Source organism: Botrytis byssoidea, assembly GCF_014898295.1.
Source record: "Botrytis byssoidea strain MUCL 94 chromosome Unknown BBYS_003, whole genome shotgun sequence".
Classification (NCBI taxonomy): domain Eukaryota; kingdom Fungi; phylum Ascomycota; class Leotiomycetes; order Helotiales; family Sclerotiniaceae; genus Botrytis; species Botrytis byssoidea.
In genome coordinates this window covers 592,254-620,087 of record NW_024065844.1, presented here as the reverse complement: position 1 = coordinate 620,087, position 27,834 = coordinate 592,254, and the positions used below count along the sequence as shown (strand labels likewise).

The window sequence follows — 27,834 nt, the reverse complement described above, 5'->3', positions numbered from 1 at the left end:
AATAGATAATCACAAACGTAAAACAAAGTGAGCTAGCTCATAGCTTGTGATGAAAGATGAGAGTTATTAATTTAGTATGTGTTCAGGTCATAACACAAAAGCTGATAGTTCTAAGAGTAAAATGATGTGGCAAAAGTATGTGTAATGCTCTTTGAGCTCCGGAACGCATCTGGAAGAAGTTTGTATAACGAACCTCCAGGATGAGATTTAGAAATCCTCCCAGATGAGCATCGAGTTCTGGTCGGAAGCAGATTTAGCATAACAAGCGAAGACTAAATTTTGCTGGTGAGCCTCGCAGCTTCAAAGAAAAATTGACAATAGAGATACGTTGAAGAAGTTCTAACAAGGTGTAGTTTGAGGGTGCAATCTGAGGGTCCAGTTTAGGAAGCCACTAAGCCTTACAGTACGCATTCAGGTGAACATTACATTTTCAAGCCAGCGTGATAACGAGTCATTGAAGAAGCATTTTTAAGATACATGAATCGCCTAACCAAAAGTTATCTTCTGTCTTGTCAGATCTCTAAACACATCATCGAGAACATTTCTCTTCCTCTTCCCCCTTTCATCCTCACCATGAGTCTTGCCTTCCTCCTCTTCCTCACGATCCATTTGAATATCCTCTGCAGTCCTAGGTATCCAAGCTCTAATCTGTCCATCTGAATGAGCAGAATATATACCATCAACCGGTTCTCTCCACGCCATTGCCGTGATACGATTCCGGATATTTCGCTCACCAGTTCGAGATCGCAATGCTGCAACAGTGGGACCAGGAACTTTCAGTCGCTTGAGAAGACGACCTTCATGAAGTTCAAAAACAAGAATTTCTTTTTCATTGGGGAAAAATAGAAGCTCTTTCATGGGGGGTGTTAGTGCTGTGGGCGACACTACTATAGGTAGATTTGAGAGGTGTCCATTCTTGATCGTTGGACCAAAGCTTGCGAGAGTATTTGCACCCGTAGCTGCATCCCAGACTCGAATCCGTTCATCTTGTGCTGCAGATATGATATAGTTCCCATTATCCGTCCACGTAAGACCATTGACAGCTCCAGTATGAGCTTTGGCAGAAGCTCTTGATCGACCACCCGCCATCCCATGTATAGTTGACATCCCAATTGCATCTTCCAAATCCAATAAGCCCACTGCGCCAGAACTCTTTCGAACATCCCAGACACGAATCGTACCATCTACACACCCACTAGCTAGTATATGCTCAACATTTGGATGCCAAGCGACTGAGAGAATAGCTCCGTGATGTCCAGCTAATGACTGTGTACTTGCGCCAGACCGAAGATCTACGAGCCTGACAGCTGGATGTTGAGTCGCGCAAGCCACCAAAAGGTGTTGTGCAATGGGAGATACGGCATGTGAATAGATCACAGAGTCTAGATCGAAGTCTGCGGATAATTGGAGAGTCTCCGTGGAGTATAGTTTGAGATGATGATCGTACGACGAAGAGAGAAACGCAGCAGAATCGAAAGGATAGAAACTAAGATGTGTAATGCCATATTGATGCGCGGAAGCACTCCTGCAGACCCGAGTTAGTGGATGCTTCCCAACTGTTAGGCACAATGATAGAAATGTATAAAATACCTGGGGATCATTCCGGTTGGTCGGAATGTATATTCTGATGCCCCGGTGGGGATTTGATCAAGATTCCAAACTTTGATTGATGCATCTGCACCACCAGAAAGAAGACTATATATCTTCACGTCAGTCCAGAAGTTTCAATAAATACCATTATTCATTTCACTCTTACATCTTTCCATCAAATCTATCTATTGACAGGGCGCTTACTCCTATTTGGTGCGCCCATATCTTCGCTGGCTCGTAATCTCGAGCTTCCGTACCTGAAGCTATAGTCGCTGGAGGCTTTTCACCACCATTGAATTTTACTTTTGGAGCTGGTGAAATCGCATGGATTAATTGAGTAGTTTGAATGCGAGCAAAGGCATTTGGGCCAAGATTGCCCGTTGATCGATCAAAGATCAATTGATTCATACATTTGGTGTACGATAGAATCTTGTATTCGAAAAGAATCAATTGGAGGACATAGGTAGGTGGTAATGATAAACCTCAATGTCAATATCTACTACCTGTATGATGATGCACTGAGAAGTGTTGCTTATGTAGGAGTAAAGTCTGAAAGGATTGCGACGCGACGGTACAAATTACGCGGGGTCGTTTGATCATCGTCATACTGAGCTAAATTTCTCAAGCGCTCTAGCTGGGTAGACTCAGCTCTCACGATTCTTATTCATTTTTCACATTCTAGACATCAACATTTGGAAATTGAAGGACACTATGACTTCAAAGGCATTTTCACAGAATACTTTTATCAATCCAAATACTGAAGAAAAATCAATAGAAGGGGACAAGGTTTCACGAACAAGAAAACCATCCGTTTACGACGCTGTTGCAGGTAACGTTCCAAACACGACATTCATCGGAGATAAAGTTACGTACTGACATATGGGCCAGGTCGGATTTCCGCAGCAGGTTTCATTCCTAGGAGTGTCGTTGTCTCCTCAACGCGGGATACTACATCGTCCTCTTTAAGCGCTGTGCCTCCCGAAGCTGTGTTGTTTCGGAGCAAAAATGCGCCAACCAGGTATGCCGAATCGGACATCTATTTTGCAAATGAGCGAGAGTCTCCGAAGGGGTTGCCAGACTCCGATCTGTTAAAGTCACTTCATACCTATGCTTCAGATTTCTATTCTCGTGCAACTGCAGAGGGAGGGTCTATAGATTGGCGCAGTATGGACGAAACGGCTTTGATAGGACTGGGTATTTTGATGGAAGAAGCATCTCGAGAGATCCTAGGAGAAACGGGTGACCTGACTTTTACGGAGGGAGAGGAATTCAATACCAATACTCTTGGACGCGGTCGACGCTCTCGAACAGGCAGCATTGTCAGCTCACCCCTAGAAGCTAAAAGGCCCGCTAAGAGAAGGCGCGTCCATGATGATCATTCCAATGGATCGGGTTGAAATCAAGCATACGTAGATATTAGACAGCCACGACACAGAGCGTTAGACTACGATCTCGGGCGATTTGGGGTTGCTGTCACACTGGGTTTGGACGAGCTATTTTGGACTACAGCCAACACTCAAGGGTTCAATATGATTGACGGAAGAAGAAAATTTGACCAGTCAGGATATCAGAACGGCGAACGGGCTCGTTATCAGACTGCTTTTTACCAGCCCAATTTCACGGGTATGGAGCTATACGAGTAGGATCGAGATAAACAAGAAGGTTTGGTGGCGTGATAGATTTTCATTTAATCGAGTTAGCCCCTTCACGGTTAAGGGACCAGCCGGATACGACATCTACATCGGTATCTTCGGCAACCAATGCGGATGGTGTCTCGCCGTAGCTTTCCGATTTATTGGGACGTTCAAAGCTGATGGTGTACACCGAAACAAACTTGTGCGACCTTGGTCAAATCTCAAAATTGGCACTCACGTTCTCATTTGACACATCTGAGTAAGCTTGCATGCTTTGTGTTACACCGACATTTGGGCTGACTCTGATAGCTCAGGATAGCGTTTAGCTATCTTGCTCAAGAGAAATGAATGAATGTAATTAATCCTTGAAAATTTGACTCGGTTACCGGTAGAAAGCAATCTTCCATCAATGAGCTCTGTCAAACTAGGCGTGAAAGATTTGAACGACCGAGTTGAACAAGGTAAGGTAATTAGATGAAGGTTGGCTTTTGGTTGGGCGAAGGGTCCGAATATTCAAGTCGTCTACGCTGACACGTGGAAAAAGGTCCGTACAATGGTACAAGGTAGACCTGGTTAATCTTGGCCTTAACACTTCCCGTTTCACCAATAGTCTCTTTGTATTCTTGCCTTTGGAGGGGTTGAGAGAAAGTTCACCGTTTTCTTATCTATCAGTTCATGTATTCGGTACATTGCAATTTGCCTCTTTCACGAAGGAATGTTTCGGACGTATACAATCACTGTATACAGATACTGGTCGTATCATATAACTCATATGCGATAGCATCAACCAACAGTTCGTCTATAAGGGCCAGGATTGTATATATCAAATATTGGTGTTTTTGTGAGACAAACGAAATGATGCAGGTCTAGCTTGAGATTTTTGATTTCCAGAATCGCCATCATGTTTACTTCGCTAACAGCATTGCAATGATTGCATACCCTTCATGGTAATGCAAGTAACGAGTCAGAAAAAAGTTGAAGATTTGCGCATTTTGCATATTAACCTCCGAAGACCCTCATTGGTCACATCGGAAGTTTATCATCTGCCATGGAAAAACGAGTACCGGTTCTGAAAGCAAATTACCACCATCTGCAACCATGAGCAACATGATTTCCTCGTCGCACATTTCACCTAACCAACATGCATAGCAACATCAACAACTCAGGGCACAAGTCACATTACATGGAACAAGCACCGCCTTTTCAATTAGTGTTTAGCCGTCTTATCATCTTCCTATCGGCCATCTTAAGTCTCTCGAGCTATAACCTCAGCCTCCTAAATGATCAATCGCATTTCCCATCAGCACCATCGATCCTGTAGCTTGGAAGAAGCGGTGAGGTTACATCTTTACGTACGGATAACACAGTCCGTTTGAACGCCAGGAACGTCAGATGATCCGCATCCAGTCGTAACGATTGTCGCTGAGTCCCCGTAGTCTAAATCTATCTCTTACAAGAGTCATACTACTTCGTATGCAAATGATACGATGCAAGATAATATGTAAGTCGTGGTTTAGTACATTACCGGGTAAGAATGGCGAACGAGCTTAGATCGTGCCGGAATTTCGACAGGAAGCTTCGTGGAAAAAGTTTATTTGGCATATCCTTGTTTGCCGCGGAGTGTTCGGGCATCAGTTCAATGGAGCCGTTGCATCGGGATACTGGTTTCGATGATTTGGTTCGCTTGCAAGGGATTTCTATTATTGTTCATTAATCTTCCGTATCCCTCGAATGCTGATCGCCGACGATGTACCATACATATATGCCCAACCCAACCTTTGTGTAACGATCATCGCATCGCGGTCTCTACAGTGAGCACAAGAACTAACCATTTCGTGAATCTCAGTCCCAGATATCTTCTAGACGCCGGTACGGCATCGCGATTACATATGGCCAACAGGCTTTGAAACTCATGCCCGACTCCTTGGAGGAGCTTACGAAACATGATTGGGGCATATTTACCGTCTCCTTCAAACATTTCTTTCTTTCTCTTTCGATGATGCGCATTATTTTCTTTTGAATCTGTTCCATTATTACATGGAGTCTGAGACATTCGATGGCGCAAATTAGAATCGTCCTAGAGACTCCGAGTAGATTTTGTTTTTTCCTGTACAATACTGACTCGAGTTGAACAATAGCCGAGCTAATCATTCACTTATGAACGGAAACCCTTCGGATTCTTGAGTAAGTAGAGCTAGAAGGAGGCTAGAAATCATAAGTAAACGTATCGCTCCGTGCCTCGCGCCCGTTCCGCCGAACGTGTACTTTTGTTTTTTGTGTACCAGTACTTATCGTCATGTTCTCGGGAAGTATTTTCAGGAACGACACTGTGATTGGGGGAGAGCATGGAAGGAAAAGAAGCACTTTAAGGGCTCTACCCGAAAGCCGTTGGATCAGTTGCTAGAGTCCCCGCAGTTCTCCATGCTGATCTCATTTATCACTTCCTGGGAGCCTGGGATCTCTTCGAGTCGGATGATTGATACTGTTTGCTCAAGAAATGATACGGGGAATTGTAGATGTTGTAATCATATGATTGAGAAACAAATGAAATCATTTGTATTTAGAAAAGAAGGCAGGAGAGGCAAAAGAGGTGAAGGAGGCAAAAACATTGCGTGATGAGAGTTCTTGATTTTGATATGATCATCAATGTGGACATTTTGGTTACATTTCAATTACTGAGTTTGTGACATTGTTAGCACGCTTTGACCCTTCCAGAAAGAAATCTCTTGTGAATTGATGGCCTCCATTTTTTTCTTGTTTTACCAAGACACAGGAAGTCCGAGCCAAAGCAAGTCAGCAACGGGGCCGCCAGGGAAGGAGATGAGGATACCCAGGCAACCAGGGACTTGTTTTTGCAAATTCCTTCCTTCCAGAAAATGAAATGATGGTTCGATATCCACAACTCATCTTCATGACAGAGGGCTCAGGGAGTAAACTGGGGCATGGAGATATTGCCGATTAATTTCCATGGATTTGATGAGGCGAAGGATCCTGATGCAGGACCATCGTGCGTAGAAGAATGGGTGCTGAAGAGTGGTGCCTCCCATGTCCAAGGCATCGGTATGTACCATGACCAGGAGGCCTGTTGTCCATCATAAGCTGGTGGGAATTTCTTGAGCATTTCTGGGAATCTGGGAAAATGTGAGAATGATGAAATGGCGAAGAGCTTCCTTCACGTTATGATTTGGATGCTGGGCATGTACGTACTCCATACTCCATAATGCATGTAGTTGAGAGTGTGGAATCTGTACTTCTACATATGCAGGCAACATTGAATATGCCATGATCAAAGTCAAAGTTACTGTTTTAGAGTGTTGTAAGGAGCAGGTCATACGACATTCGAGGCTGACAACCTGACAAGCCTCCAGCTTGGCTATGGGAAATACACATGAAAGTGACTGACGCCCCCGCATCCTTCTCAGTAGAAAGCGAGAAAGCTTCGAATGAGGAGAATGTGCTTGTTCTGCACTGGATAAAGTCGCTAAAATGCATTGGATGTGATTGTTCTACAGATAGGACCAGACGAGACTATCAGTCCCTCCACATTTATCATTGGGCAGGTTGAGACGACGTGCTACATCCTCTGCTTACTGGCTCTCATTCCTGGGATGCGACATGCTGGTGTACACAGATCCGGACATAATTATCAGGGTGATGATGATGATGATGATGATGATGATGCTGTTATTGTTGTTGTTGTTGTTGGGATAGTGAGAACAGTTTACTGTGAGAAACCTAGACTTTGCTGATGCGTCGGGTGGAAGTTTGGTGTTGTGTATATTTTGAAGAGAGAAAGAGATGCGATGTAGTGGTACGCTGATATGTTAAGTACTTTGACGTTGGTACAATATACACAAGGTTTGTATTTCTCATCGACAGTGACATGTTATATTTTCGCTCATTTATTAATCTCGCTCGTCTCGTCTCGTACGCAGAGTTTTTTACATATCGGAAATGGAAATGGATCGTCTACTAGGTTGTCCCACTTGGGATGACATTCAAATTCAATGGCTGGAACTAGACCCTTTTATCTATCACTTCCTCGTCCATCCCTTCGTCAGTCGTTGACATCGTATAGACTTAACTCAACAAAACAAAATAAATAATTACCCTGCTGGGCAAAGCTTACATCACGTAGGGGTCGCATTATTTGATACCAGCAGTAGTGGGATGCAAAGGTGGACGGGTGAGAGCAAGCAATTGGCAGATGGATGGATGGCAAGCTACAGCAATGAGAAAGAAGTTTGATATTGATGTTGATATTAAAATTGAAATCATTAATTGATCGAGTGGCATTCACGAATCACGACATCACATCATTTTCCAATAGCATGAATTGATCGATTGATATCTTCATCCAGCTAGCCAGCCTACCTAATACTACCTACCTCGCTCGTAGAATCAATCAACCGTAAGCCGGCACTCCTCTTGCCCCTCGCACACCTTTCCATACTTTAACTTCTTACAAGTTACAAGTTACCACGCCTCACTGCCCAAATCAAGCTCCAGCCGGCTCAGGTATCACATTCATCCTAGTCTCAACCCATTAAGCATACTCGCATTGCACCAACAGACTATCCATTATCCATTATCCCACCTTACATTAATTACATTACACTTTCTTTCCCCTGGTCAATCTAAACTATTTCCAACTTCACCACACACCACACCCTTAGCTACCCACAAAAGCATTATATCGCCTATTCTCGGGTGGTTGGCACCGGGTAACTGGGCACGAAAGCTTTCGTGAATACTGAATAGTGAACACTGCACCGACATTGAACACCACTCGAATCTTGAATCGCGAAAAGTGCGCTGCGACGCGGAAGAGAGACGTCGGAGAGACGAATCAAACAACGCAGGTCTTGGAAGGGTATACGACAGCAACCAACATCTAACATCTAACAACCAGCATACCAGCATACCAACATACTACTAGCCTCCTGAGCCTTGCAACTCGATCGTATCTTCTTCATCTTCAACGGCTTTCGAATGCGCCGTATCAAGTAACACCGGCACAGGCACTATACATTTGTCCCCTTCCATAAATTCAAAGTCACGAAGACACGGGTTAGTACGTCGATTTTCTTTGGGGATACCTACTTGCATGAACCTTCTTTTTACCTTTTACCTGAATCTTCACCTATCAAGCCATCACCTCTATCCTTATCGTGCTCTTTGGACTTTTTAACCCAAAGTTTGTGAAGTTTGCTTGATTGTTCATTGATTTCCCGTGGTGGCATATCTTGATTTTCGAAGCGTTTTCCTATCGTTTCCGAAAGTCGAAAGATTGAATTCTCTACTGGTAATCAAGGAAAATAAAAATCAAAGCAAGCTGGCATAAAATTAGGTTAGAGTCCAAGAGTTTTTTTTCTTTCTAATTTTTGAGATTGAAAAGGAGACGAGAGAGGGGGGCAACAATAAGTTTGGAGTGGAGTTATTTTGAACTTTTTGACGGGTTCAAGGTTGTTTTTTTCTTCATTTTCTTCTTTTCTTGCTCTTTTGAACAATTTGATTGATTGATTTGATCTGTATGATTGTGGTGGGGAGAGACTCACAAACGGGACATTTTAACTTTTCTAGCATTATCATAATCATCTCTACTATATCAGCAGGATCCATTTCCATTCAAAGACGGCAACAACAATCCACAGCAAGAAGGCAAGCAAGCAAGAAAGCAGAACATCATCCATCCACCATTGCTGCACAAAACTCACGCCTCGGTCATTAAATGACTGGTTCGGGATAATTGCTTGCTTGCTTGTTTGGTTGCTCGCTTGCTCGCTCGATCTGTTTTGCCTCCTTTGCAAATCGAATCCATTTTGTTTCTGTTCATTTATATATTGTGTTGAATTTTATTGTATTGTGTTGGATTATATTGTGCTCGCTCACCTATATGTCCATTATATTTCTATTGTTATTTGCGCAATGCGATAGTTGATGCTTTGATTTACAATACTCTCTCTCTCTCTCTCTCTGTCTGTCTTTCTTGTCCGCACTCTCTTTCTTTCTTTCTCTTGTCTCTCTCTGCTCCTCTCTTCTCTTCGTTCCTCTCTTCTCCTTCTAACAATCCATATAGCAACAGAAGAAAAGAAAAAGCGCCAAGAGATCCTAGAAATACGTACATACACACACACATACACATACATACTCACCTACCTACCTACTATCTACTTACTACCTACATACATACACAAACGCAATCCCAAAAATCATCTTGAAATCTGATTCGACCATTTTACTGTACCTCACTACTCTCACACTACTCGTACACTACTCAACGTACCGTGCCCACTCCCGCTCTTGACTAAGGTGTAAGTACGTACCAGGTTACTCTTAGATCCGAAAACCTCAAACTCAAAACTCAATCTAAAAAGGATACATTAGCTGGATACATAATACCATCCCACCTTCACGCACGCGAAAGAAAGAAAAAAGAGGGAAAGTTTTGAAGAGAAACGAGAAACGAAGAAAACGAAGAAAACGAAGAAGACGAAGACGAAGAAGAAGAAGAAGAATCCTTGACTCCCTGAATCCTAGCTCCCTCCCGCCTCAGCTATTAAAGTTTACAATTTACGAACGCACCCCCCTTCCCCCCCCCAAAAGATCCCAGGACCTAGATAACCACTTATTATTTATTCGATTATTCGATTGTTCAATTATTGCCAATTATCCTTTTATTTATCCATTTATTATTCGTTTATTATTTATTTTATCCAATTTTCTCTCAACCTAAAGGAAAACCCCCCTCAAGAATCATTATTCATAAAATCTTTCTCAGCAAGCAAGCAAGAAAGAATTGAAATAAATGAAAGTAACCTAGAAAGTTGCATTGCAGAGCAGATCTTGAACTCTACTTGAAAGGGTTTAATCAATATCCAAGGTAATGTATGTTTTAAATTTTCTCATGGTTATCACTTCTTCTGTCGCGCCTTGCTCCAGCGCAAAACTGTATTCAAGGGACCACTTGCTTGGTACCCGGGTAGCTCTTAGATAGCTTATTACTCCTCTACCTTACCTTACCTTACCTTACTTTCCGAGGGAAACATGGCTGATCATCTCAAACCCTGTTCAAGCAGACCGGTTTACCATACCATCTAACCTTCACTACTCAGTTGCGCGGCATTCGTTACATCACACACATGATTACCTACACGTCAGTCCGTAATACATACTTGCGCAGATGATTCTCCACTGAACTCTTCTACGCCTCTGTGTTCTCCCTCGAACCTGTAAGAAGCCGCCGCGCTCGACCGCAGTCCATGGCCTTAGCTGTTGTGGTCACTTAACTTTTTTGTATGAATCGCAATGATGGACAATGGTCAACCAGATCCAAAGCGACCAAGATTGGGACCCGGTCCTGCTTGGCCGATCGAGCAGCCCAATCAGCCCAACCCTTCCAGGGCCCTTCCTCCCTTACAACCTCCCTATAATAGCGGTCCATTCTCTCGTCCCGATTCTCATGCCCACCCCCTCGATAGACGACCTCCCCACCCCAACTTTCAAGAACATCAAGACCCTCATCGCCCTAACTCAGGACATGCGCATGTCTACCACAATATACATAATCAACACCCACCACCACCTCCCATACCTTCATACAATGGACACAATGGGCACAATGGCCCTCGAGAACCCATCGTGAAGCCGGACCCTTCAGAAGAACCTCCTCAACACAGGCCACCACCGACAACCAATGGCACAGATCATCATGTAAACCTCCCTTACGCTGAAGAAAGAGGAAGGCCTTTTCCACCAAGATTCGATCAACCTCCACCTCCGCAGCATACTCCGCAACACACTCCGCAGATGTACAATAATAACCCCGCTCCTCCCATGTATCAGCCTCAACCCCCGCCCCCCTCTACAAGTCCCATGACGACACCGACATTCGATGGAGCTATGTCAATGTATGGTCCACCACAAGGTCATCCCCATCCTCCACCTCGGGAACAGTATTCAGTCACACCTTATTCTCAACCTGCAAAGCCTCGGAAAGCGCAACGCGCGGCTCAGGCATGCGATAGCTGTCGCAATCTGAAGGCGAAATGCGACGAAGGGCGACCGGCTTGTGGTAGTTGTAAAGAGAAGAATTTCGAATGCCATTATCGAGATCCACCACCCAAACCGTAGGTTCAGAAATATATTTGGAATGATACGCTGCTGACCACTGTAGAATCGATAAAGCTTCCACGGACATCATCGAGGCCTTGATACGATTGGAACACCGCAATGCAGAGTTATTCAATGTCTTGCAGACAGGTCTTGAATCATTGAACAAGCGAGTGGACGAATTACAGGAAAGAGTTGGAGCTGGCCGGCCTCTATCAAGTATCGAGGGGCACATGAAAGAAGAAGGGAGAGACGATGTTCAATTACCTGATGGTGAATTCGGACCATCTTATGGCTCGAATTCGAACATTCTTCATGATGCCACGCTCATAGATCCGCCAGTGGTAGGTCCAGTACAGCCACTCGAAGGATCCACGCCTGGTGCGCTCGAAGAGGAGGAGGAAGGCGACCCTGTGCCGCCCGGGCAACCATTAATACCAGTCAATCACACGACGGGCGCAGCTAGGCTCTTACTAGTCCCTTCTGTAAAGCAAATGATCAATGGCGGAGGGGGCTTACCCAAGAACGTGAAAGACGAAAAATACCCAATGCTGCAAGAGGAACGACGCGGACTTCTAAGGTTATTCGGAAGAGGAGAAGGAATTGATTTGGCTCAAGGCTATGATCGAGATCCTATGACGGATCACGCTGATTCTACAGTCGATACAAGCTCTGACGTTTCTTCTCCGGCTGGTGAAGAATGGGGTCAACTGGGTGGTATGACGCCACCATCTAGTGCGCCAGATTATCCTCCACCAGTTATTGGCAGTATTATGTCGGATGGGATGCCTGATTTCCGAAAAAGTGTAGTTTTGGACTTGGTCAAAAGTTACAAGGAGCACATGAATATTATGCATCCAATTTTGATACCGAGGCGGCTGGATGCTCTGGTCGAGTCCTTCCTCAAATCCATTCCATCAGATTCCGCGAAACCAAAGCAGGTTCAGAACTTGGCCTCGCAACATACCAGTCATGCTGGTTTTGTGAGTATGAAACCGCCTGAGAGCCCAGGGAGCAAGCGAAAGAGATCACCGGGAGTTGGAGAACCTCCAGAAATCTCAGTTGCCGGCGGTTACGGGACATTCGTGAAGCCAGGACATCCCAGTCGGTCAATCAGTACAGCTTTAGTGCTGGTGGTATTAGCGCTCGGCAAGATTTGTCAAGAAAGGCAGAAAATTCCCGAGCTTCCTTCCGACAAAGATATTGAAAATCCTTGGGGTCACATCAATTCTCCAGTTGTACGAAACGGTCATCCGTCCCCTATTCAAAGCTCTCCAACCCAGTCTTCAGAATTACCATCACCTCAGGAAAATGTTGATCGATTCTATCCCCGCAGTCGAAGAACTTCAATAGAAGGCGATTCATATTTGGCAAGAAGTGGCTTCAGACCTAGGAATGTGGATGTTATTCCCGGCTTGGCATATTTCGCACTGGCGACAGATATTATTGGAAATCAACTTGGAGGAAACAGTCTACAGCATGTCCATGTGAATATTCTAGCTGGTCTTTATCACGGACAACTTGCAAGGGTTTTAGAAAGTCATTCGTACATTCATCAGGCTTGTAGAGCTTTACAAGTTATTTTGAGACCGTAAGTCTTCGCCAGGTTCTGAATGAAATACGGCTAACATAGACATTAGGAAACTGGATCGCTTCAAAAAGTTAAAGCAAGATGGGCTCCCCGTGCTGGCAAAGGATAATCCGCTGATTTTCGCATTTTGGACGTGCTTACAACTTGAAAGGTATGTCTATCTCGTCTAAACGGTAAATCGGAATTCTAACATCACATGATAGCGATATTGTAGCAGAATTACCTTGCCCGCATTCCGGAATCCTTACGTTCGAAGAAAATATGCCAAGTCCAAATATCGTTGAAGCCGTGAAAGAAGGTTTCGATCAGATGGTTTTGTTGAGTTATCAAGGCCAACTTTACCTACGCAAGCATCTCAATCAATTGCACAACATGTTCTACAAACCCGATAATGGTATGTTTAGTATTTCTTAAATTAGTTGAAAACTACTAATCTTTTCCGGAAGACTCTCAATTTCCTTCTGTATATACCCGCCATGATCCCAACCATTTCGAGTCGATAGCCACCGCAGAAGAATTTCTTTATCGATGGAAAGAAGCTGGAGGAACAAGTACCTGGCAAGAGAATGACCCTCCAGCGAGTGACATTCTCACAGCGCGGATGAGAGCCAAGTACTACGGCGCTCAGGTCATCACGTACAGGAATTTCGTTTTGAAGATCTTAGAACATTCACATGCGGTTTCAACCTCAAACTCTGTAGAGCGCGCCTCAGATGATTTCAGAAATGGTATTGAGGTACCGAGTATCAATAAATACGCGACCTCAGCAGAAGAAATCGACGAGAAAGCATTGGCTTATGCAAAAAATGGTATCCAAGCACTTGTTAATAGCACCAGGGCTTTTCATGGTTTAGGCGAGGGTAGACTTTTCGTTACGAATCCATGGGGGACTGCACATGCGTAAGTTTGTATGCACTCATATTGGATGAGCTATCTACTAACACAGCAAATTAGACAATGGGGCAACGTGCTTACTCTCCAAGCAGCATGGAACGATAATATCCTCCGACCATTATTCGACGGGATTCTCGATAAGCAAGGGCTCAGTGACCTTCTTAAGAGAACTCTTAGCTTCCTTGGGATCGTGGCAACACGATCGTCGGCTCTCTATACCGATATGAAAATCCTGGTCAATGCAGGAAAATACACTGGTCTACTTGAGAAAGACTATCAGGCACGTCAAGTTACCACTTTCGCAGCAGGTTTTACTAGTTTCTCTAATTCCTTCTCGTGTTAACTTTACACACCTATTCGAATCAGGTGGTAAATCTACCACTGAGAGTGGAATTATCTTTGCGTTGACATCATTGATAATTTTCTACCTCGTGGAGTGTAGCTAATAATTTTTCTCTCATGGTATAGCTTCCGAAGAGTTTGCGTAAGAAACCGTTAAAGTTGAAGCAGGAGAAGTCGAACTTCTCGGATGCTTCGAATTGATATTTGTAATGTCAAATATGAAGAATCTAGAAGGGGAAATGCGTATACTATCTTGTTCTTTTTCGAGAAGAGAATGATATACTCGCATACTCGCAATTTATATACGTCATATACATCTAACTCTATTACTCACTTCTCTAATACACCTACCGCATCTGATATCGTATATCATAGTTGAAATCATTTTTATTCATTGTTTGGTTTGGGAAGTCGGTCAGGTCATATTGAATTGGCATTGACTTTGACTTTGGCTATTTATGGGCGGTTAAACCATGTCGTTGCATTTACATATATATGGCTGCGTTGCGTTGCGAATGGTGCGATGGGCAAGCGTCTTGATTGCATCTCATGTTGATATCCATCTTTGTCTATCTTATCATGGCGGCTCGAGCGGATCTTGAATGTCTGGAGAATGGGAAGGAAAGGTCTTTTGCGTTAACATTGTGTGTGTGTGTGTATGGACATCGCGGGATAAGTTAAATACTGTTAGCAACTAGCTAGTGAGTATCGTACATACATACATACATATATACATACGTACCTGCATGCATTTTGAAATAGTTGGAGGCGCTATTTGGTTTTAAAAAGACGTCGTTTTTGTTTGGAGAGAGCGTAGGGTTTGTGCTTTGTGCATTGTACTGCGTATTGATTGGGCGTATTATGTTGTTGTTATTATTATCATCGATATCATCTTGGTAGAAGCACGCCAGCAAATGAAAGCAAGCAAGGGGAAACAAGCAAGCGAGCAAGTAGCATGCATTATTATTGTTGTTGTCGTTCTTGTTGTTATATGATAGCATTTTATTATTATCTATCTGTTGAGAGCTTTGATGAGATTGTGTTTTGTTTCATTCTTATATTATATAAATATCGGGTGAGAGTTGAGTGTACTAGGTAGGTACCTGTGATGGAAGTTGTAATGTGTATGGATGGATGGATGGTAGGTAGATAGATAGGTACCTAGTAGACAAGTAGTATGAATGCAAATCAATTGTATATTGTATATATAGATAGATAGGTAAATCACCAACATTCATCCTTTATGGATTTTCCTCGGATATGTATGTGTATGTATATGTGTATATGTGTGTGTATATTTTCACTACCTACCTACATACAATATAATTGGACATATATACGAAAAGACCAATGATACAATACTTAATATCAGTTACCTAGACCACTCCGAAACTGTGTGACTCTTCTCTGTATCACACATGCATCAGAATGTCACTTTCGTGGACCAGAAATACTTCTTGTAGGGCTAGATCTTTATAGAGATACTCATTGTCCTAAGATGGAAAGTGCAATGAGTACGGGCGAGGATAATCAATCCGGCAATAACACGGAAAAGTCGATTCGGAAAAACGGCATATCCACTTTCTACAATATTAGCCGTGGCTAGGGATTTTTAGTGGGGAGAGTACTCGAGTCAAATGGTAGTGAAAAAATCAATTGAATCAATTGAACCAATCATATCACTTGTGTACTTCTTGAATATGCAGGTGGAGCCTTTTGAGTCACGTGGTATGGATGACTAAACTATTTTTGGAGAAGGGTGCGTGCGAAAAATTGGAATGTCGATAAGGTTGGAAAGATTACTGGGGAGATGGAGCAGTAGGTCGAGCGGTAGGTGGGAATGGTTTGGATAGGCAGTCTAGGGAAGCCGAATATCGGACAGAGAGAATGGTCTACGGTTGGAAGGGTAATAGGTTGGGCTGGATTGGGATGGATTGGGATAGGATGGGATATGTCACCTACGATGGTTGAATGGGTAAGTCGTGTAAAACGCTAATTGACCCCATATATAGCTGGGATATCAAAATAAATAGATTTAATTAATTGATTTAATCTATTTTGATATTACTTTTAAAAATCTGTTTCGAATTAGTTCTAGAAAATATCTTTAAGAATTATTATAAAAAAAACTTGTTTTTTATATTTTCTCCAAAATGAATATACTAAAAAAAATATAATATTTGAATTTATTAAAATAGAAAAAGTTAATCTATTATTATCTATTTCATTATTGATATTCTCAAATACTAGATCTACACTACCATTTATTATATAACTATTGTTTTTTACATCTAAATATCAAAAAATAACTTGAGATTAATAAATTGAAGCATACATTTTATATTATATTAATATAAAATCTAAAAAGATTCAATCTTTTTTTCTTAAAAAAGGAGTAAATCTAATATATAAACAGATTTATTATACTATTAAAATATAAGTAACTCCTCAAAAATGTTTTGGTCAACCTTTTATTTTGACTATTAATCAAATCAATTAATTTATTCAATTTATAAACAAATTAAAAACAAATAAGTAAATATTATATTAAAAAGTTACTATTATATTAACTTAAAAAGAAATAGAAGAATTTGCTATTCAATCTGCTTTATATAAAATAAAATATAAATATTATATTACTTTTCAAAAATCTTTTATATCAAAAAGAAATCAATAAATTCAATTCCAATTCACATTAGATTATATTTATTGGATTAAAGAATAATAGAATACTATCTTATAATCAAATAAAATATAAATAATTATAGGATTATATAAAAAAATGTATATTATGTGTCAAAAAGATAAAGCTTTCAATTTTATATATATATTAAAAAGAGAGTATAAGAAAACCGAATGAATATTCTGAAATTGTTTTTTAGGCAAATCAAATAAAGAATTAAATATATTTTAGAAAAAGGATTAGGGAATTATTAATATTGAATTTTATCAAATATATATAATATTTATTATTTATAATTAAATAAAATTGAATTCAAATCATATATTTATACAAAATAATACACCAAAACACTTTACGAATATTACTATTCAAAATCTTTTTGAAAAAGAAATTGAAAAGATAAATTGGCCTTTCTTTTCTCCTAATTTCAATCCTATTAAAAATATATAAAATTAAATAAAAAAATAGATTTGGAATTATTATTTTATAAATAAATTGAGTTATGAGATATTGAAAAAAGCTATAAAAAAAGCATGGAAGACAATTTCAGAAAACTATTTAAAGAAATTATTAAAATCTATAAGAAAATATTACAAAATAATAATTACAATAAATAGAATATATATAAGATTTTAATATAATTAAATATATTTAGATATTTCTTTATAATATTTTAATATACTAAAGTTCACTATATTAATTTTAAAAGAGCATAATATTTTTATTAATTAGAACCCTTGTATATAAGGAAAAGCATGGCCGCTTTTTGGTGTGTTTTACAATACTTACTCATTCAATTATTGTACTCGTGCGGCCAAAAAGTATGCAATGCCGGCGCTATGAAAACCAGGTTAATCCTCTTGTAGTATACCATCTCGTGGTATGTGCATCTAGCGTCGGCGTTGCATACTTTTGGCCGCACGAGTCTGCCATGGCGGGTGCGATAGCAATTGCTTATCACTCACGCGTGGCATGAATGAGGGGATTGGGAATGGGAATGGGAATGGGAAAGTGAAGGGCAAAGGGCAAAAGTAGGTGTGGTAGGTAGGTAGGTACTCGAGTATGTACGGTAGGTTACCGGTCTTTGACTCATGCTCATGGCATGGGGAGGGGATTGAACTCTTTTTTCTTTCCTGTTTCTGTTTCTGTTGCTGTGTCTCCATCTTTTTTCTCTCTTTCTCTCTCTCTCTTTATATATATATATACATGTAACCCGAGTCTTTCGTTCTTTTTGGATTCATTGCGAATTGGAAGACTTTCAGTTCAATTGAATCAATCACCGTTCTTGGGATCAACAGCATTAATAGGATCAATTGTTAGTTCTTTGCTTCAATCATTCATTTGCCTTTTATGATCCGCAAGGGTTCTTTTAATATATTCTTCGCTTGCTTTCTGACGGATGACGTATATTTCAACATTATACCTATACATCTCTCTTTAACATTCAAATCAAATCATGGCTTCAAGTCTGAACCACCATGATCCGTCAACGACTCGACATGGACAACTATCTCCTCACCAAAAAGACGAATCGAACATTTCACATGAAGCATCCGATACTTATTCTATTCACAGTACAAGTAGTTCCATTCCTTCCCAACAACGACCCTCGAATCTAGCCCCAATCGCTTCGCACATCTCCAATACTCAAGATGCCCCAATTCAACAAACGTATTCTAATATCTCCATACCCGATGCTATCTACGACCGTATTCCCCCCAATCGAAAACTTGTTATCGTGGCTCTGCTTTCCTTTTGCAGTTTCTTGGCTCCGATTAGCAGTACTACGGTATTGGCAGCAGTGCCAGAGGTGGCGAATACGTATCATAGTACCGGTACCATTATCAATTTGAGTAATGCGTTGTACATGTTATTTATGGGATTGAGTCCATTGGTGTGGGGACCATTGAGTCAAGTTTATGGGAGGAGATGGGTATGCTTCTAGTTCACTTATTCGAATGTGTTCTTGAGAATACTAAACAACCTTAGATTTCCCTCATAACATCCTCCCTCTTTACAGCCTGCTCAATTGGCACGGCGCTCGCTCCTAATCTTCCTGCATTCTTTATCTTTCGTATCCTGACGGCCTTTCAAGGAACCTCGTTTCTCACTATCGGCGCAGCTTGTATCGGGGATATCTATCGTCCAACGGAACGTGGAACTGCAATGGGTTGGTTTCTTTCCGGTACACTTATCGGGCCCGCACTCGGGCCCTTTATTGGGGGTATAATTGTCACATTCCAATCTTGGCGTGTAATTTTCTGGCTGCAAACTGCATTGGCCGCATGTGCCGTGATTGGAGCTTATTTCTTGCTACCCGAAACTATTCATCGAATGAAGAAGGATGAATTGGTTGGCATGAGTTGGAAGAGGAGAGCAGGAGTACTATGGGGAATGTTGAATCCTTGGAGAGTCATCAAACTTTATAAGTATCCGAATTTGATTATGGTGGCTTTGGCGAGTAGTAGTTTGGTGTGGAATATGTATTCGCTTTTGACTCCTGTAAGTTCTTCTATTCCTCACACTTTTATGATAGATTACCAAGTTACCTCACCACTCTTTCTTCTGGGCAATGAAAGCGGAGTAAAGGACAAAACTAACAATCGAACTCTACAGATTCGTTATGTTCTTAATCCTCGCTTCCATCTCACCACCCCCATTCAATCTGGTCTTTTCTATCTCGCCCCAGGCATGGGATACATCCTCGGCACCTTCTTCGGCGGTCGCTATTCTGATCACATAACTAACAAATACATCCGTATTCGCGGGGCCCGCGTCCCAGAAGATCGACTCCGTTCCGCTCTCCCTTTTATGGGCATCGTCATCCCCGCTTGCATGCTACTCTACGGCTGGTCCGTGGAAAAAGATTTTGGCGGCATTCCGCTTCCCGTTATTATGATGTTCTTGCAAGGGGTGGCGCAACTTTTCTGTTTTCCAAGTCTGAATACGTATTGTTTGGATGTGATGCAGAGGAATGGCGCGGAGGTCATTGCGGGAAACTATATGATTAGGTATTTGTTTGCGGCAACTGGGAGTGCGACGGTGCTACCGGCAGTGGAGAAAATTGGGGTAGGTTGGTTTTCAACGATTAGTGCTGCATTTTTGGTGGTTAGTAGTGCGGCGACTTGGGCGGCTGTTAGGTGGGGGAAGGGATGGAGGGATGCAATTGACGGGAAAAGATCTATGGGTGGAAAGGTGGAAATGCAATTGGGTGATGATGGAGGTGATAATAAAGGAAAAAGAAGTGAAAAGGGGAAGGTAGCGGTGGGAAGGGAGGATGATCTGGTTTGATGGATGGACTTTGGAACGATGAGGAATGTGTTGGAGCAGATGGGATTGCAAGAGTATTTCTTGCATTTAATGAGCCGGATACGAAATAATGATCAAGTTTGGGTATAGAACTGGGAATTGGGAATTGGGATAGAATTAGGGTTATGGTCGAAAAAGCGCTAGCCAGTATAGGGACTTATATGTTTAGAAAGACGAGCTTTTTCTCGGCTCTTTATGGCTAAAGATAATAACGGCCTCGCTAGCGCTCTCTATAATTATTTTTACGGAAAATTACTCTCATATCCCCCAAAAGTGATTTAATTACTCTCGTGCCCCTTAGATTCTATATAGAATCTACCCTATTTCATTAATGTATATATATATATATACATTCAAAGGAAAAGAAGTAATATACCTGTAGAATCTAGTCTAAAAAGGCTAGAACCTATTCTTCTACTATGGAATCTATCCTCCTCCTATTATAAAATCCAAGGGGCATAAGAGTAAAACAAGTGAGTTTTAAGGTATGAGAGTAATTTTTCGAAGTCAATTATCTCTCGGTTATAAAATCTGTTTTAAATTATAGGTACGTATTGAGAATGAAGTGGCGTGGCGTAGGATCTCTTATAATGCGAATGGTAGCGACGAATCTGAGCATTGAACGGGAATGATGGATCTGAGATGAGAATCTAGTGATTCTATTTGTATATTCTGTTTATCGTAGTAAGATTACAATCTATATACTTACTTCTACGGTGCATGTAGTTCGATCTATCATGTCTACACAGATCTCTCGTCTAAACTACCAAGTACATACCTATGTATCAATATACAAACTCCATTCTAACACAACTCTCATTCCACAAACAGACTAGCCAACGCACTAGCCAACGCACTAGTCAATAAACAACCCACTAAACACCCTCCTCCATCCCCTCTTCCCATACCTCATTCCCAACCCCCAAGCCATTCCCCACCTCCAATCGATCCTCTCCCTTGATATCTCTCTCCTCAGGACTATCCCACCCCGTCGCCGCCTGCACGCCCACCATCAAAAACGCACACACCGCGGCTCCCAACCACAAAACCCGGAATCCCTCTCCATAAGCCCGCACCACCACTTCCCGCTCCACACCCTCCAATTGACCCACGAGAGCCGGACTGCCTAGTAACTTCCTCACCAGCTCTTCTCTTCCTTCCAGTCCCCCATTGCGTGCAAACCCTTCGCGTAATTGGGATTGCAGGACTCGGATGAATGCACCGCCGCCGATGGCAGAGCCGAAGGAGCCGGCGAAGCCCCGGAAGGTGGTGAGGAGAGAGGTGGAGATGAAGTGGGTGGAGGGGGGCGTGAGATGGAGAAGGTGCGCGAGAGTGTAGTTTAGGGCGGAGCCGATGGTGAGGCCGTTGAGGAGTGCGAGGAGGAGATAGAGAGGGGTGGGGATGGTGGGGGTGGAGAGGAAGGAAAAGAAGAGGAGGCTGGTGGAGAAGAGGAGGAGGGTGAGGATGGAGGGTCTGGCGGTGGGAGGTTAGAATTTTGATTTTGATTTTTCGGTTTCTTTTTTGTATAGAGGAACGATGGGAAACTTACAGCCAGAAACTCCCTGCGCGATTGATATGGAATGCGCCGGCTGCGATTCCGCCCAGGGCAAACCCCAGATTGGTAGGGATGAGGATGGAGCCTGCAGAAGCGGGCGACCAGCCGCGGATCGAAATTGCGTAGACGGGCGTGTAGAATAGGATTGTCCATCGCGCAGCCATAGTTCCCAGCTGAGAAATGCAGGAGAGGAGGGCGCCGCGCGATTTCAAAACGGAAATGGGTATGATGGGGTCGGTGGCAATTTTGAGCTCGATGTAGAGAAATAGGATGAGGGTGAGGAGAGAGCAGAGGATGGGTAGCCATTCGATTTGTGGTGAGGAGAGACCGTAGAGGAAGAGAATTATGGTTGTTACCTGGAGGGTTGAGTATGAGTTCTAATCCCATGCTCATAGGTATAATGAGGTGAGGAGGACTTGGTACTTACGAGAAAAAGCGATCCGAGATAATCAATCTTGGCAAGTTTGGAAGTAATCGATGCACCATCAATACTCTTCTGTCCAGAAGTAAAAGTCTTTGGGATACTGAAATAAATTCCAATTCCCGAAAGGATAGCAAGAGGTGACTGGAACAGGAATAGAGCTCTCCAGCCTACAGCGGGCAATAAAGCTCCCCAGACAACTGCACCGAGGGATACACCTACGGTGAATCCGGAATTTGCAAGTCCGATGAAGATACCTCTTCGCTTTTTGGTGGTGAGTTCTAAGATCAAGATGAAACTAATCGTCATGATACCCGCACCACCGATCCCACTTATGGCTCTTCCGATGAGGAAGGTCTTGAGATCTGGAGCTTGTGAGGTGGCGATGCCCCCGATTGAAAAGAGAAGTGCAGCGGCTAAGATGCAGTTTCTCGGAGAGAAAATCTGCGCCAGACGAGCGGCCACGGGTGACATGGACGATAGGGCGATCTGAAGGCTAGATGTAAGGGCGTGATCGTTTGATGATGGGAAGGACGACTTACGAGGTAGGTGGATGTAAACCAACTTGCTTCGGCAAATGAATTGAGATCTTCTGCTATTTTGGATTGTGTGGTTGATATTCCGGACATGTTTGAGGCTGTGGGTATAATTGTGTTAGTAAATTAAGTTCAGTCCGAGAGAGAGAGACAGAGAGATTATTCATCTCCTATCAAAAAATCCCAGAGCTACAGGAGAGCAATTCACCTTGGAGAAATACCAAGCCAAACACACTGATACTGATCAATATAGCTCTCAACTTCCCAACCTGTTGATTTGCTTTATCCTCGTTCTCTTCTTCATCATTGCTGATAGCATCGTCTCCCCCACTTTGCCCGCCTGTCAATGTATCTTCATCCCCATCAACCCGATCACTTCTCTCTCTATGCCCGAGCAATGAAGTTCGCTCATCACTTATCCCATTCCCGTGGCGTTTTCCCGCAATTCCATTTCCTCCCATCTCGTCGTTCCCTTATCTGTTTATGTTACCTTCAAGCGGAGATCCGGCGGATGGTGTTTTTGATGAGTCAGCTCGCCACCACCTTGATTTCGTATGGTAATTCTACTTTCAACGACAACGATAAATCGTAACCTCTTTGTCTTGGAGCTATTCACGTTTTGACACTTGCGTCGATGAAAGTTCATACACTCTCATTGATATCAGAAAAATCGCGAATATTCAGGGAAAATGAGGAATGGGAAGTATATCAAGGTGATTGGTAAGATTGTATACCGTTCCCGGCAGCCGAGACCCGCAATCGGTCAGGGGCTCTCGAGAGGGACGGATATTTCTAAGCCGGAATTTTGTACTTTCCATGTCCGTTCTACTATCAACAAGGTCTATATCATCAATACATCGTATATCGTATATGATCTATAGATGAACGGGAGTATCAAGAGACTAGTGGTACTCGAGATGGATCAATGAAGCTTCATCGCTGTTACTTTCTGAAGGTAAGATTTTATATAAGGTAGGGAACGCGTCCTTTCTTTCCTTATGATAAGGTTATTAGCCAATCCCTTTTTTCCACGGCATCCTTATATCACGACTTCCTCGAAGATATCATCTAAGAGCATTCAGAACTTTGATTTATTTGCTACTATCTCTTTCAAGTCTTGATAGCTAGTGCTGTAATAGATTTTTTCCGTTTCCCTTTTTACCATCAGAATACTTAGAGCCGTGGGTGTGCAAAGTAAAGTTACTTTCTCGATACTACATACGGTATCTTCTACTTCCAAAGCTATAGCTTCCATTCATCAAAGATACTACGCACTGCTATGATATCGCATCAGTTTCACACCAATACTGCCTACCCGAATATGTCTCAAGTAAGGTCAAAGTATATGTATATACCTATGTCTTACAAATGCGATAAAGAAGCTACAGGAAGCATTGTAGTGTCTAAGCTGTCCAAGCTACTCGGGAGAAGAACGCACATAACACAGCCCAAGCTTCAAATGTTGATAAAATCGTACCAAGCTTCCTTACACAATTTTCTTAATAGATCATACATAGTCATGGAATCCATCGACAACAAAGAGAAGAATGTAATTGACCTATCCTATCGCAAATGATGATACTCTGGGCTGTAGACCCATCTTATTATTGCACTACTACTATCGATAGGATACCATGAGTTCTTCTCTCAGGTTGAAGATTGTCAACCTAACTCGAAACCTCACAATTTTGCCTTCACATGTACAGATGCATTGGGATGCATTGGGACGAATTGAAATCGAGTTTCTTTCTTCTATGGTATATCCCGAGGTCTCTTTTATTCTTCCAATACAACGATGCATTCGTCTTCGGTAGATGTTCATTCCATTCGAGATCTTTACCATCTCCTTTGTTCTACCCATCCAACGCAATAAGTTCTTTTCCATCCCTTTCCTTTCATTCAATAGAAAAATCATTCGAGAACAACAAGGGTTATACAAAAATCATCAGCAATTGGGAGGAGAGTTTCTCGTGTACACCAATAGTAAAATTTCTACCTTTGTGTGAAAGAACAACTTTTCATTATTCAACTTTATTCTACATAGTGGGGTTACCTAGGTCCGTAAAATAATACTTCTTTATCCTTGAGAACCACTTTCTCTGATTGCCCTTTCCCAATACTCTATATCAAGTGTCATCATCTATCCATACTGTTGTAATCAGGCATATCACTATCAAATCTTCACATCGAAGCCCGCGCGCTGATTTAATTCAAGCCCCTCAATATCTACATACAGGGAAATGCTAAAACAATACACACCCTTTTGAGGAACTACAGACGAAGAGGCGGAGGAGCATCAAGCGAAACGTCCAAAATCTCCAGATATCTTGCTATGCAAGAATTGCGGATTCACTGCCTTTCATGCGTTGCACGGCGGTTACATCAGCACCATTCAATTGGTTTCCCAAAGCCTCTTTGGAGGTCTATGGGCAATTGGTGACAAGTACATATTGAAAGAAAAGACTATTGATAATAGTAGATTCGGTGATCGCTACCAAGGCCCTGAATATCCAATGACTCATTTCTTGGACGAGAACTCGACGATTCCTGTAGCAAAGAATATGAAGCATTGGTCGGATAGTACAAGTAATTTCTTTCTCATGGATAGGGTTCCAGGTGAATCGTTGCTGAAGATGGGGGGACAACTTGTATGGGAAGAGGTATTAGTCATTGCTGACGAAGTCGCGGACTATCTTGTACAACTACGAAAATTTACATCAGATAAACTACAAGCTCCAGATGGTTCGCCGATAAGAGACTCAACTTTCGGTCCTTATTGGTCCTTGTATTTTTGTACGTCTGATGTGGACGAATGGTGGGCTCGAGTGGAACCGAGCATTCAGGATAAATCTCGCAAGGATCGTTTAATGGAACAATATTCCCTTCTTATCAAGCCAGGAGGACCTTTTGTGCTCACGCATGGGGATTTAAACATGCAGAATATTATGGTGAAAGATAAGCATGTGAGCGGAATCATCGACTGGGAGTATGGGGGTTATCTTCCAGAATGGTGGGAATTGAAGATGCTGGAAAACCTTGAAAGTGGGCGATGGGCGGAAGCGCTAAGAGATGCATCAGCAAAGAGAAACGCAGTGCCCTCAGAAGCAGCGAAAACTTTCGGGCACAGTTTCTACCACGCTTTTCAAGACGTAACCCCTGACATTTTTAATGAATCGGCCAAATTTTACGACAAAAGTTTTCATTGGGAATATCCAAGTCTCCCCCATTATAAGGCAGAAGAAGATTTATACAACGTTAAATGGAGTGCAAAACTCCAAAGAGAGGGCATAGAGAAAATGGAAGCGGAAAAGAAGGCGATTGAGGATAGAATAAAGACAGCAAAGGACAGAGCCAAGGTAGCAGAGGGAAAGCTTGCTGAAAATGAGACAATCTTGGCAGAATTCAATAAGCTAGGTGTAGAAGAGAGAGAAAAACTGAAGAGGGGAAAGTAGTCAGAGTCATAATCAACTATTCAATATTGATTATCTATCAATAGTCAAAAGAAAACTCTCATCCCGCAACCAAAACCTTCGTCCTTGCCCCACAGATTCCTCATTTCGCATCTCACCCTCGTCCCTCCAAGTCGCCTCATATCTCCATACCTTCCACCGACCCATGTGGCAACCAAGCGGCATCAGCTCACAAGCGTTGCATAATGTCTCACATCGTCGTTCCAGAGACGTTTCACAACTCGGCTTTCTTAACGGGTCCATACCTCGCCGAGCAGCCAGTATCCTCATGTGCCGCGGGGACACGCACGTACTCCTTGTTCATTATTACCGAAACAAGAGATCCGAAACTCTTGATTTCTACAACCATGCATGGTTTCTCTCTAGCTTTCTCTGCATCCGTCTTGGAAGCGGGTTCCCACAGTTCCACTTTCTCCTCATGTTCTATTCTCACGCTCTTATCAGATTGCTCGGTGATCCTCACACGTGTGATGACCCTATCCGCCGGAATATAGGCTTTGCATTGGTGGCAGGTCTTATGCCCGCTGAAGTTACAATATTCGCAGAAAATGCATTGCATCTTGAATAATTGTTGTTAGGTAACTCGTAGATTGTGAACTGGAATGAAAGTCAGTAGTGATAAAGTGGAGGAACTTTTGAAATGGAGGAGGGAGGGTTAGGAGGACAGGATTACGTACGGAAAAAGGCACCCTATGAAACTATTGGTCGTGGGTTGAGAGAAGATTGATGGTATCGTGTTTGATTGCTGTACCTATGGAGTATTTGTTTTTGATGAACTGTGTATTCCATTTACATTCGTAGGAGCGTATTGGCAAGCTTTATGTATCGTAATTTATCTGCTCATCTGTTTTCAATTACGTTGATGCTTAATCTCTTACATTAACGTCTCGTGAATAGAACTTCTCTGAAGTATGAAGATATGTAGTAGAAAGGTTTCACACAGTCCTTAGAACATGGAAAAAATTATTTCGGGTGTAGATCAAAGAAACAGCTGAAAAGTAAGAGATGGAAGAAGCATTCCTCGTTTCTGACACTCACTTCTCAAGTGACTGTTCATATTCAAGAACCAACTTCATGAAGGTAGAACCAGGCGGCTCCATAGTTCAAGGCAAATTTAAATCCGGCATCGACACCTAAGTATCTCGAGATCTTCATGATTTCCAATATGCTATAGAACTCAACAAGGTAGTCACTCTGTAGAATCGTGTAGTAAAGGATCTCAGGGTTCAATTAGGTATGCGGCCTACGTCCTGAGCTTGAAGTCATCTTGAGATAATGATGATTTTAAGATTATATAAATTGGCAAGCATTATGTATACCTCTGTCCGTTTGCATTTTTTGGGCTATTCGAGTATCCTTTTCTTTTTATCTTTGCAGAGAGATTCATTGCCCTTGGTATTCTCTTCCCTTGCGAATACATTGTTTGGAACATACCGAGTTACTTCGGTCTCCAATCCAACCGAAAAACTTCGATGAAAGTATCATAATGCTGTCGGATCAGTCTAGTCAGTCGTTTCAAGTCAACATCATATGTTAAATTACAAGCAAAATCACCTCACTTCACTTCACTTCAACCACAAGGTTCACATTTTTAGAATCAGTCGATTCTGCTTGGTATGAAAACTCCATGATTCTTATTCTATTCCGGTGAGAATCATTCTATGCGACTGGTAGAAGTCTCATGATATCTAAAAACA

At 42.2% G+C, this 27,834-nt stretch overlaps 9 protein-coding genes across 9 annotated transcripts; 4 read left to right on the top strand and 5 right to left on the bottom strand.

Moving 5' to 3' along the window:
• Positions 1-486: 486 nt before the first annotated feature.
• On the bottom strand, positions 487-1,998 carry EAE97_001638 (uncharacterized protein; the record flags this gene model as incomplete). The annotated part of the gene is made up of 3 exons (XM_038872149.1): positions 487-1,525; positions 1,591-1,695; positions 1,757-1,998. The coding sequence occupies 3 exons, from the start codon at positions 1,996-1,998 to the stop codon at positions 487-489; spliced, it is 1,386 nt and encodes a 461-aa protein (XP_038736707.1).
• Positions 1,999-2,301: 303 nt separating this feature from the next.
• EAE97_001637 (uncharacterized protein) lies at positions 2,302-2,987 on the top strand (the record flags this gene model as incomplete). Its single annotated transcript, XM_038872148.1, has 2 exons — positions 2,302-2,419; positions 2,479-2,987. The coding sequence occupies 2 exons, from the start codon at positions 2,302-2,304 to the stop codon at positions 2,985-2,987; spliced, it is 627 nt and encodes a 208-aa protein (XP_038736706.1).
• A 2,026-nt stretch (positions 2,988-5,013) lies between these two features.
• On the bottom strand, positions 5,014-5,255 carry EAE97_001636 (uncharacterized protein; the record flags this gene model as incomplete). The annotated part of the gene is made up of 2 exons (XM_038872147.1): positions 5,014-5,157; positions 5,187-5,255. 2 exons carry the CDS (start codon positions 5,253-5,255, stop codon positions 5,014-5,016), a joined length of 213 nt encoding a protein of 70 aa, XP_038736705.1.
• An 892-nt stretch (positions 5,256-6,147) lies between these two features.
• EAE97_001635 (uncharacterized protein) lies at positions 6,148-6,508 on the bottom strand (the record flags this gene model as incomplete). Its single annotated transcript, XM_038872146.1, has 2 exons — positions 6,148-6,355; positions 6,432-6,508. 2 exons carry the CDS (start codon positions 6,506-6,508, stop codon positions 6,148-6,150), a joined length of 285 nt encoding a protein of 94 aa, XP_038736704.1.
• Positions 6,509-8,159: 1,651 nt separating this feature from the next.
• On the bottom strand, positions 8,160-8,467 carry EAE97_001634 (uncharacterized protein; the record flags this gene model as incomplete). Its single annotated transcript, XM_038872145.1, has 2 exons — positions 8,160-8,248; positions 8,356-8,467. 2 exons carry the CDS (start codon positions 8,465-8,467, stop codon positions 8,160-8,162), a joined length of 201 nt encoding a protein of 66 aa, XP_038736703.1.
• Positions 8,468-10,532: 2,065 nt separating this feature from the next.
• EAE97_001633 (uncharacterized protein) lies at positions 10,533-14,364 on the top strand (the record flags this gene model as incomplete). The annotated part of the gene is made up of 7 exons (XM_038872144.1): positions 10,533-11,353; positions 11,401-12,927; positions 12,977-13,078; positions 13,131-13,321; positions 13,374-13,827; positions 13,882-14,101; positions 14,290-14,364. 7 exons carry the CDS (start codon positions 10,533-10,535, stop codon positions 14,362-14,364), a joined length of 3,390 nt encoding a protein of 1,129 aa, XP_038736702.1.
• A 3,938-nt stretch (positions 14,365-18,302) lies between these two features.
• EAE97_001632 (uncharacterized protein) lies at positions 18,303-20,137 on the top strand (the record flags this gene model as incomplete). The annotated part of the gene is made up of 3 exons (XM_038872143.1): positions 18,303-18,779; positions 18,836-19,348; positions 19,463-20,137. The coding sequence occupies 3 exons, from the start codon at positions 18,303-18,305 to the stop codon at positions 20,135-20,137; spliced, it is 1,665 nt and encodes a 554-aa protein (XP_038736701.1).
• Positions 20,138-21,030: 893 nt separating this feature from the next.
• EAE97_001631 (uncharacterized protein) lies at positions 21,031-23,128 on the bottom strand (the record flags this gene model as incomplete). Its single annotated transcript, XM_038872142.1, has 5 exons — positions 21,031-21,628; positions 21,705-22,066; positions 22,138-22,620; positions 22,674-22,768; positions 22,876-23,128. 5 exons carry the CDS (start codon positions 23,126-23,128, stop codon positions 21,031-21,033), a joined length of 1,791 nt encoding a protein of 596 aa, XP_038736700.1.
• Positions 23,129-25,180: 2,052 nt separating this feature from the next.
• EAE97_001630 (uncharacterized protein) lies at positions 25,181-26,119 on the top strand (the record flags this gene model as incomplete). The annotated part of the gene is made up of 1 exon (XM_038872141.1): positions 25,181-26,119. The coding sequence occupies one exon, from the start codon at positions 25,181-25,183 to the stop codon at positions 26,117-26,119; it is 939 nt and encodes a 312-aa protein (XP_038736699.1).
• Between the last annotated feature and the right edge of the window lie 1,715 nt (positions 26,120-27,834).